Source organism: Lepidochelys kempii, chromosome 1 (genome assembly GCF_965140285.1).
Source record: "Lepidochelys kempii isolate rLepKem1 chromosome 1, rLepKem1.hap1, whole genome shotgun sequence".
Taxonomy (NCBI): Eukaryota; Metazoa; Chordata; order Testudines; family Cheloniidae; genus Lepidochelys; species Lepidochelys kempii.
In genome coordinates this window covers 1,241,756-1,253,185 of record NC_136380.1, presented here as the reverse complement: position 1 = coordinate 1,253,185, position 11,430 = coordinate 1,241,756, and the positions used below count along the sequence as shown (strand labels likewise).

At 47.8% G+C, this 11,430-nt stretch overlaps 1 protein-coding gene and 1 pseudogene across 1 annotated transcript; both read right to left on the bottom strand.

Annotated features, from left to right (window-relative positions):
• Positions 1 to 4,359: 4,359 nt before the first annotated feature.
• On the bottom strand, positions 4,360 to 5,170 carry LOC144930646 (olfactory receptor 52E2-like; annotated as a pseudogene).
• Positions 5,171 to 10,050: 4,880 nt separating this feature from the next.
• LOC140913759 (olfactory receptor 52R1-like) lies at positions 10,051 to 11,136 on the bottom strand. The gene has a single exon (XM_073350561.2). It carries the CDS (start codon positions 11,134 to 11,136, stop codon positions 10,051 to 10,053), a length of 1,086 nt encoding a protein of 361 aa, XP_073206662.2.
• Between the last annotated feature and the right edge of the window lie 294 nt (positions 11,137 to 11,430).

The following is an 11,430-nucleotide window of genomic DNA, read 5'->3' as shown; positions in this document are numbered from 1 at the left end:
GGGTTGCGCTGCTCCACCAAGGCAGGCGCCATGCCTGTTTGCCTGTCTCCGTGGGCCACGGGGTCGTCAACAATCCCGAGTCCATAAATCCATCCCACGCTGTGCCGTGGGATGAGCTGCGCCACTTCCTGGTGGACACCAGTGGTTTCAAGGGTAAGGTGCAGCTCAGTCTCCAGCACTGGTGGGGACAGCCCAGGACCAGGCCCGAGCTAGGATCCAAGGTGCCGAGAAAGGCGGACGCCTACTGATAGAAACGCATCTGCTCTGGGCCTGAGTGTGGAGTGTAGCCATTGACTAAATTCAATGTCAGCCCCTCCACACAGGCCCAGAGGGGCAGCAGGTTACCCGGCATGACCTCAGCCACCCCCAGCACCTCGGGCTGTCGGCCGTGGGTGTTAGGATATAGATATTCAGGCCTGGTTGTAAAGGCCTAGACGCTAAGAATGTAGGTGTATTCTTATCTCTTAGCTAGTTCTAGAGGTATAGAAGAGAGAATCAAAATCACTGTCTGCCGCTGTAAGGGCCTTCTCTCACTGTCTGAGGCCCTGTTCTTAGGCTAAGGCCTCTGGCTAAGCAGCAGAGGCAGCCGTAAGCTGGGAAGCGACCGGTCACCTCCTCACATCCCAAACTAGTCAATCTGGGGCTGTCAGGAAGGGGATCCGATCTATCACCTCCAGAGAAAGGGAAGAGCCTAGAAGATGTAAAAGGAAGTTTAGGTTGATAGTTTTCTGTTCGGTAAGAACTCACTTATCAATAGACACAGCTGGGAAACGCTTCTGTCTTTATAGATGTCGTTGTGAAATCCTCACTTCTGTATTAGAGTTCCCACTTTGCTCTTGTTTGTCTGTATAATCTCTGTCTGGTTCTGGGATTGTTTCTGTCTGCTGTATAATTCATTTTGCTGGGTGTAAACTCATTAAGGTGGTGGGATATAATTGGTTACATAATCATGTTACAATATGTTCGGATTGGTTAGTGAAATTTCAGTAAAATGATAGGTTAAGGTATAGCTAAGCAGAACTCAGAACACAAGTTTTACTATATAGTCTGCAGTCAATCAGGAAGTAAAGGGGGAAATGGGGGTGGGGAAATTGGAATCATGTTTTGCTAAGGGGGAAATGGGAACAGGGAATGGGGGTGGGGAGATTGGAATAACATTTAGCTAAGGGGATGGGAATGGGAACAGGGACACAGGTGTAAGGCTCTGCGGTGTCAGAGCTGGGAAGGGGGACACTAAGGAAGGAAACTGGAATCATGCTTGCTGGAAGTTCACCCCAATAAACATCGAATTGTTTGCACCTTTGGACTTTGGGTATTGTTGCTCTCTGTTCATGCGAGAAGGACCAGGGAAGTGAGTGGGTGTAGGAATAAGCCCCTAACAGTGGGAAACAGGGTGGCTTCCCCAGCCAAGTGAGCACTGAGGTAGCTAAAGCACACACAATCCCCCCATTCCAGCTGCCAACTAGCCTCAGTGGCTGAATTTATGTAGGTGTCCTGCAGGAAAGTCACAGAGTATCCTCCCTCCTGAAGAAGGAGAGCACCTGGCACCTGTGGAGACCCACCCTACAGCCCCAGGTGTTCAAGGGGGCAAAGATGGTTGGTGTCATAGTGAGGACTGGGAAGGATCCTCGCTGGCAGCAGTGCCAGAGATCCCCCCAGCGGGCCTCGCGACAATCTGTGACTGACCCTGAAAGCCAGCAGACAGTCACAGAAGTTGCAGGCCTGCTGGTAGGCCACAACATCCTGCCTCCTTGTCTCCCTCCCATCCTCCAAAATCGGCCCTAATAAATCCCCAGGTATGGATGGGCTGATCGTGGAGTTCTGGGACGTCCTCAGCCCGGAACTTGTCACTGTCTGGGACAAGTCCTTGAGGAGCAGGTTCCTCCCTTTCTCATGCAGGCTTGCGACCAAAGGAGGGGGACCTCCGTGACTTTCAGAACTGGCACCCCGACTTGCTCCTCAGCACGAACTACGAAGTCATACTGAAGGCCATCTCGCTTCAGCTGGGGTCCTTGCTGCAGACATAGTCCATCCCAACCCAACTTACATGGTCCCGGGCTGCTCCATTTTTGATCATTTCTATTTGTTCTGGGACCCCCGGAGCTCGGGTGTAGGGTTGGTCTGTTGTTCACCCTCCTGTCCCTGGACCGGGAGAAAGCGTTTGACAGGATGGGCCATGAGTATCTCATGGGTACTCTGCAGGTGTTAGTCTTTGGTCCCCAGTTTGTGGTTTTTCTCCAGGTGCTGTATGCCTCCATGGAATGCTTCATCAGGCTAAACTGGACCATGACTGAACCGGTCAGCTTCAGGTGAAGGGTATGTCAGGGGTGTCTGCTGTCAGGCCAGCTGTATATACTCTTGCAATAGAGACCTCCCTCTTTCTCCTCCTTCAGATGTTGACCGGGTTGGTGCTCCGTGAGCCAAGGCTGTGGCTGGTCCTGTCAGTGTACGCCAATGAGGTGCTCCACTGGGTCCAGGACCTGGGCAACCTGGTACAGATGGAGGCCTGTCAGGCGATCTACTCAGAGGCTTCCTCCGCCCAGGTTAATGTGGTCAAGAGCTCTGGCCTGATGGTCGGGGACAGGTGGCAGACGAGCTCCCCTGAACATGCACTTGAAGCCATTCATTGGAGGGCGGGTCCACTGCTCTATCTCAACATGTAACTTTCCACCACGCAGTATTCAATATTCAGTATTCGGCACACGGGTGTACCATGGATTTATACTGAGGCAATATGATATTTCTGTCTTATTATCTCTCCCTTTCTTTATGATTGCCAATATTCTGTTCGTTTGCTTGATTGCCACTGCACTTTGAGCAGATGTTTTGACCCTATCAACTCACATTAGATTGTATGACCTATCTGTATCCTTATACCTTTGGGCTTTTCCTGAACTCTTCACTCATGCTCCTTATCCTAAGGGGCAGGAGACTGGGACAGAGGCATCTGTCTATAAATAGGTGGGTCATTAATGACCAGCCCTAGTGAGATCTCGCCCAGACAGAAGAAGGGAGTAAATACATTCTAGATATATTGGAATTGGAAAAGGTACTGAGAAGGGCAACAGAAATGATGAGGAAGCGTGGAACAGCTTCATATGAGGAGAGATTAATAAGACTGGGACATTTTAGCTTGGAAAAGAGATGACTAAAGGAGGGATATGAGAGAGGTCTATCAAATCATGAGAGCTGTGAAGAAAGTGTTATTGACACCTTCTCATAACACACGAACTAGGTGTTACCTGGTAGAATTAGTCGACAGCAAATTTCAAACAAAAAAAAGGAAGTATTTCTTCACAGTCAACCTGTGGAACTCTTTGCCAGGGGAAGCTGTGAAGGCCAAAACTATAACATGGATCCAATAAGAACTAGATAAATTCATGGGGGATAGGTCAATCAATAGCTATTATCCATGATGGGCAGGGATGGTGTCCCTAGCCTCTGTTTGCTAGAATCTGGGAGTGGGCAACAGGGGATGGATCACTTGATGATTCCCTGTTCTGTTTATTCCGTCTGTGTCACCGGGCACTGGCCATTGTCAGAAGATAGGATATTGGGCTAGATGGACCATTGGTCTGACCCAGTATGGCCATTCTGATGTTCTTATAGAGACCCAAGATGTATCTGCCCACCCCACCCCCCGCTACAATGAACTAGACCCCACACCTTTCCCAGAGCTGAGATAGAACCCAGGAGTCCTGCTGGGGTCTCTCTCTCTCTCTGCAAAGTTAGTAACAACGTAAGAATATACAGTAATATTTTAAACCTAACCAGTGTCCCTTAAGTGACTTGGCACAAGATGTCAGAACGTGTTAGTATCAGAGCTGAGAGGGTCTAATATTTATTCAAGTTTCTTTCTTTTATATCAGAATTAGATACATTGCTCCTGTCAGCTAATTGCTAAGTTATTGGTGAAGAAACCAGAGTTGTGAAGACCCTAAGTAGCCCTTGGAATCACAGTTAATGTTGCCTCCCCTACCAAAATCTGAAATGGCTCCCTTGTAGCTGTGGTGAGGGGAGGGAGGTGGAAATGATCCAGCAAATGACAGGGGGAGGAGAAAAGAGGAGTAAGCGACAGGGGCAGGGCCTTGAGGCGAAGAGGCAGAGCAGAGGTGGAGCCCTGGCAGAAGAGGTGGGGCAAGGGGTGTGAAACCAGCAATGAGAGATGTGGCAACCCACTGAATTGTACATAGCCGTATTCCCCAGTTTGTCATGCTGACACAGCACAGTAAGGACAGGAAAGGATTTAATGTCTTTTAAACTGTGTGGTAAGTGATTCAGGGAAGAGGGCCCAGCACCATGTCACCTGCCAGCTCAGCATGGAGCTCGGTCTGAGAGCCAGAGCACCAGGAGAAAACTTTACATCCCTATATGAGTAAGTAGCCAGAGTAGCCTGTCCCAGATCTGTTTGGTCCTCACCCCATAGATGATGGGGTGTAGCATGGGGATCACAAGCAGGTGCACATTGGAAATGAGAACGTGAAAATACAGGGCCACATTATGGACAAACCAGTGCATGAGGGAGGAGAAGATAACTGGGATGTAAGAGGCTAAAATGACAAAGAGGTGGGAGCCATACGTCCCAAAAGTCTTGAGCTGGGCATCCTTTGTGGGGAGGCTGAAGATGGCCCTGAGAATATGGAAATAGGACATGGAGATAAAAAACACATCCAGAGTGGTCACCAAGAATGCCACAGAGAGGCTGTAGTAACTACTGATGCGAACATCAGCACAGGCCAGCTTCACCACGGCCATGCCGTCACAGTATGTGTGGGGGATGATGCTGGTTCTGCAATATGGCCACCACCTTGCCAGGAAGGGAGTTGGCCGTACGATCAGGCAGCCACGCAACACCACGGCCAGGCCAATCGTGGCCACCACCGGGTTTGTCAGGATGGTGGAATGTCTCAGGGCATTGCAGATGGCCATGTAGCAAACAAGACAGGACCAGGTCGCTGACAGCCAGCATGCAGAGGAAATAGTACATGGGCTTATGGAGGCTCAGCTCCCTCTTCACAATGACCAGGATGGTGAAGTTTGCCAAGATAGCTATGGCGTACATGGTGCAGAAGGGGATGTAAATCCAGACATGAGCAGTCTCTAAGCCAGGAATGCCCAGCAGGATGAAGGGGGAGGAGTTGGTGATGTCGGTTGTGTTGGAACCTGACATGGAGTAGTGTCCAACTCTGAGGCAGAACAGTGTCTCCTGCGTGTACCATACTTTCCCCTGACTTCCTGTATGTGCCCAGGGTCTAGGGTGATGGTCACAGATTATTGCTGCTTCTCTCGCTCTGCTCCTAGCACTGACCTGCTCCCTGGGATGGTTCTCAGACCCCTGTGGCTCTGGCTGCAGCTGCCTCAGCCTGGTCCCCTGCTCGGTCCCTGTGGCCCAGGCAGTCCCAGCTCACAGGGAGGACGGTGCCAGAACTTTCTTTTATTTGTTTTAAACCTGCTGCCCATTAATTTCGTTTGGTGGCCCCTCATTCTTATGTTATGGGAACAAGTAAATAACTTTTCCTTATTCACTTTCTCCACATCACTCATGACCCATTCCAAAACCCTAATAGTTTTAGTTGCCCTTCTCTGAACCTTTTCTAATGCCAGTATATCTTTTTTGAGATGAGGGGACCACATCTGTATGCAGTATTCAAGAAGTGGGTATACCATGGATTTATATAGGGTCAATAAGATATTCTCCATCTTATTCTCTATCCCTTTTTTAATTAGTCCTACCATCCCGTTTGCTTTTTTGACTGCCGCTGCACACTGCGTGGACGTCTTCAGAGAACTATCCACGATGACGCCAAGATCTTTCTCCTGATTAGCTGTAGCTAAATTAGCCCCCATCATATTGTATGTGTAGTTGGAGTTATTTTTCCAGTGTGCATTACTTTACATTTATCCACATTACATTTCATTTGCCATTTTGTTGCCCAATCACTTAGTTTTGTGAGATCTTTTTGAAGTTCTTCACAGTCTGCTTTGATCTTGACTATCTTGAGCAGTTTAGTATCATCTGCAAACTTTGCCACCTGACTGTTTACCCCTTTCTCCAGATCATTTATGAATAAGTTGAATAGGATTGGTCCTCGGACTGACCCTTGGGGAACACCACTAGTTACCCCTCTCCATTCTGAAAATTTACCATTTATTCCTACCCTTTGTTCCCTGTCTTTTAACCCGTTCTCAGTCCATTAAAGGATCTTCCCTCTTATCCCATGACAACTTAATTTACTAAGAGCCTTTGGTGAGGGACCTTGTCAAAGGCTTTCTGGAAATCTAAGTACGCTATGTCCACTGCATCCCCCTTGTCCACATGTTTGTTGACCCCCTCAAAGAACTCTAATAGATTAGTAAGACATGATTTCCCTGTACAGAAACCATGTTGACTTTTACCCAACAATTTATGTTCTTCTGTGTGTGTGACCATTTTATTCTTTATTATTGTTTCAACTAATTTGCCCGGTACTGACGTTAGACTTACCGGTCTGTAATTGCCAGAGTCACCTCTAGAGACCTTCTTAAATATTGGCATTACATTAGCTATCTTCCAGTCACTGTGTACAGTAGCTGATTTAAAGGACAGGTTACAAACCATAGTTAATAGTTCTGCAATTTCACATTTCAGTTCTTTCAAAACTCTTGTGTGAATGCTGTCTGGTCCCAGTGACTTGTTACTGTTAAGTTTCTCCATTAATTCCAAAACCTCCTCTAACAGATACTGAGATTAGCTCAGCTCTGGGAAGGCTCAATTAAAAGTGACTTGCCCCAGCACCCAACTGCACAACCCCAATGGGACCTGAACCCCAGAGAAATCTGCCTTACACTCTATAAAATTTTATACAGTATATGTTCATATTGTTCTCCCTCTTTCTTGAAGTAAAGAGAGATATACACACTATTTGCCCCCCACCCCCCTAGGGAACTGTTACTTACACTGGGTTTATTAATAAACAACAGTGATTTTATTAAGTATTAAAGGTAGGATTTAAGTGATCATAACAGGTAACTTTTATGACAGAACAAAATAAGTTACTAAGCAAAATAAAACAAACACGCAAGGCTAACTTAATACACTAAGAAACTTGTGCATGTTACATCTCACCCTCAAAGATATTCCAGTAAGCTTCTTTCACAGACTCGACTCATTTTTAGTCTGGGCCAAATCCTTCCCCCAGTTCAGTCTCTGTTATTTCCAGCAGATATCTTAGGAAGTAAGATGGGGTATCCTCCCTTTTTGTCCTGCTTCACACCCTTATATAGATTTCGGAAAAGGCTGGAATCGTTTGTCTCTTTGTTTAAACTCTCCCCCCACCTTGTGAAAAAATATCAAATCCAAGGTGGATTCCAGTGTCAGGTGACACAGACACAGGCCTTCACAGCACCCCTCCTCTTGCACAGGCATCCCACAGACTTATAGGAAAACAAATCCATTCACAGCCAATTGTTTCTTGCTTAAGAGTCATCAAGTTCCTGAATTACCATTAATGGCCCTCATATGCGTCATATTCTTATCTTTAAATATAAGCATGATACATGCACATAAATAGGATGAATACGTTAAGCAGATTATAACTTTTCCAGTGATATCTTACAAGAGGTATTTCGCATAAAGCATATTCCCGTTATGTCATATTCATATTCAAAACCCCCGTAACACAGCGACTCCCTGCCTCTTCTGTTCAGGGGAGCACTTTCCAAGAGAGACTCAAACCTTCTCCCTAACCCCAAAAGGTGATGCTTGTTCAGGAAACATTTCCTTCAGGGAAGCCCGGCTGGGTCACTCCTGGAACTAGAGCACTCAGGGAAACAATGAGGGCAGAGAAACCAGATTTGGGTGAAGAGAACATCTTGTGGACACCTCTCTGCCCAGCTGCACTTACCTTCCACTCACAGTCCCCTAGCAACCATGTAGCATCCATGTTGCAACTTCAAGTTTCCTGTCACGGTTGGACACCCACCAGGCAGTTGTGTTTGGGTCCCACACACAGGTCCCACGTGCTTTTGAGTCTCAGCACCGTTCAGGCCCTGTCTTTGACTTTGAGTTTCTAGGCCCACTCTCAGGGTGCAGCTTCTGTTCTAGAGCCTCGCTATGGGAGCAGAGAGCTGTGTGCCAAGACCCAGAGACTAGTTTTGGCCTGGCTTCCCCAGATTCTCCAATTGCTTCAGCGCACCCATCCCAGTACTCCCCTTTGGGCACACTCTGTTTCCAATTTCTCTCTATTGGGTCACAAGATTGTTAAAGCGAACAAACCCGGGCCTTGCAAAAGGAATTGCTAAAACAATTCCTCTACTTTAGACAGCACAAGAGATACCCAGATCCAGGTAAATACAATATGACACCTGCGCGCCATTCCCTGCCTCTGTGTCCTCACCGCCCTGGAGCATTCTTTGGGATTTGGTCAGAGCCCTCTATGGTATCCAGGGGCCACCTCCTGGAGCTCACGGCTTCTCCTCCAGTTGGAGTCTGTCTCTCTGCTGCAGCCCTAACCCTGAAACCAAAGAGCTCTGTTAGGATATAGATATTCAGGCCTGTCTGTAAAGGCCTGTACTTTAAGAATTTAGGTGTGTTCTTATCACTTGGCTAGTTAGAGGTATAAAAGAAAGAATCAAAATCACTGTCTGCCAGTGTAAGGTCCTTCTCTTACTGTGACAGTCTGAGGCCCTGTGCTTAGACTAAGGCCTTTGGCTAAGCGACAGAGGCAGCCATAAGCTGGGAAGCGACCAGTCACCTCCTCACATCCCAAACTAGTCACATTGAAAGAAGGTGCTATGGGGCTGTTAGGATACAATCCTGTCCTGATAGTGCCTATCACCTCCGGAGAAAGGGAAGAGCCTAGAAGATGTAAAAGGAAATTGAGGTTGATAGTTTTCTGTTTGGTAAGAACTCACTTATCAATAGACACAGCTGGGAAACTCTTATGTCTTTATAGATGTAGTTGTGAAATCCTCACTTCTGTACTGTTTTGTCATTATAGTTCCCACTTTGCTATTGTTTATTGGCATGGTCTCTGTCTGGTTCTGTAATTGTTTCTGTCTGCTGTATAATTAATTTTGCTGGGAGTAAACTCATTAAGGTGGTGGGATATAATTGGTTAGCTAATCATGTTACAATATGTTAGGATTGGTTAGTTAAATTTCAGTAGAATGATTGGTGAAGGTATAGCTAAGAATATTACTATATAAATTAGGGGCAAACAGGAAGTAAGTTGGGATTCAAAAATAAGGAAAAAGGAACTTGTATTTAAGCTTGCTGGAAGTTCACCCCAATAAACATCGAATTGTTTGCACCTTCGGACTTCGGGTATTGTTGCTCTCTGTTCATGCGAGAAGGACCAGGGAAGTGGGAGAGTGAAGGAATAAGCTCTCTAATAAGCTCCCTCTGCCACCCTTGTGCCACTCTCCTGCCCCAGCTTCCTCTGACTCACCCAATCTCTGTGTGTTTAAAGGGCTGGACCAACACACACACACACACACCCCGTTTTACTCAGACAGTCCAGTTTTTGGCTCATGTGTCAGGGTGCCATTTAGGGTTACCAGGTACCCAGTTTTCAACCAGAAAGTTAGGTCAGAAAGGGAAACTGGCAGTGTCCAGTTACTGCGTGGTGGAGGGAGATGGCAGGTCATTAAGTCATGCCCCCCCTACTCATTGGGGGCTGCTTCCTACCAGCCGACAGACTGTTTGTCAGGCTGCAGCAGCTCCTTTGCCAGCTTTGGAGCAGAGATGACACAGCTGGGGTGGGGAGGAAGCTGGAGATGATCTAGAGAGTGACGGGGAAAGGCAGGAGAGGAGCGATCACCAGGAGTGTGACCTTGGGGGAAAGGGGGCAGAAGTGGGTGGAGTCTTGAGGTGAGATGTGCAGCAGGGATATACTCCTTGGAGGAAGGAGTCGGGGAGCATCTCAGGGGTCCAGTTAGCAGAAATTGGAAAGGTAACATCCCTATGAGTTAATGAATTGTACATAGATTGATTCCGCAGTTCGGCACACTGACACAGCACAATAAGGTCAGGAAAGGGCTTAATGTCACTTTCACTCTCTGGTAAGTGATTCAGGGAAGAGGGATCAGCCCAATGTCACCAACCAGCCCAATGTCTGCATGGGACTCAGTCTGAGAGCCAGGGCACCAGGAGAAATCTTTCATCCCTTTATGAGTAACGAGCCGGAGGAGCCTGTCCCGGATCTGTCTGGTCCTCACCCCGTAGATGATAGGGTTTAGCATGGCAGGCACCAGAAGGTACATGTTGGCCATGAGAACGTGGAACTGCAGGGGCACATTGTGGCCAAACCGGTGCGTGAGGAAGGAGAAGAGAACTGGGATATAAAAGGCTAAGATAACACAGAGGTGGGAGACGCAGGTCCCAAAAGTCTTGAGCCGGTCTTCCTTTGTGGGGAGTCTGAAGATGGCCCTGAGGATCTGGGTATAGGACAAGGCAATAAAAAACACATCCAAAGCAGTCACCAAGAGGGCCAGAAGGAGGCCATAGTAACTACTGACAAGGATGTCAGCACAGACCAGCTTCAGCACGGCCATGTATTCACAGTACGCGTGGGGGATGATGTTGGTTCTGCAATATGGCCACTGCCTCGCCAGGAAGGGAAAGGGCAATATGACCATGCCAGCACGCAGCACCACAGCCAGGCTGATCTTGGCCACCAAAGGGTTAGTCAGGATGGTGGAATGTCTCAGAGGATCACAGATGGCCACGTAACGATCAAAAGCCATGGCCACAAAGATCCCAGACTCCATTGCTAAGAAGCAGTGAATGAAGTACATCTGGGTGAGGCAGGCACTGAAGTGGATTTCCCTGGAATTGAACCAGAAGATACTCAGAGTTTTGGGCAGGGTGGAAGTAGACAGGACCAGGTCGCTGACAGCCAGCATGCAGAGGAAATAGTACATGGGCACATGGAGGCTCGGCTCCGTCTTCACAATGACCAGGATGGTGAAGTTCCCCGACATGGCTATGGCGTACATGGTGCAGAAGGGGATGGAGATCCAGACATGGGCTGCCTCCAGGCCAGGAATGCCCAGCAGGATGAAGGTGGAGGGGTTGGTGAAGTCGGTTGTGTTGGAATCTGACATGGAGTAGGGGAGAAGGTGTCCAACTCTGAGGCAGAACGGTGTCTCCTGCATGTACCGTACATCCCCCTGACTCCCTGTGTGTGCCCAGGGTCTATGGTGATGGTCGCAATACAAATGCCTGGATGGAGAGACAAAGTGAATATGAGACACTGCATGCACTACTGGGGGCTGTTCTCATGGGGGAAGCAGATCGGTCGCTCTTCACACACTGAAAAACGACATTTTCATTATTCAGAGAAAGAAATTATGAACAACTGGCCCTACTAATGCCAACACCAGTTTGGAAATCACTGGCCTAGGTGAATGGGATTCACAAATCAACTGGACATTGTATTTGGTGCTAGT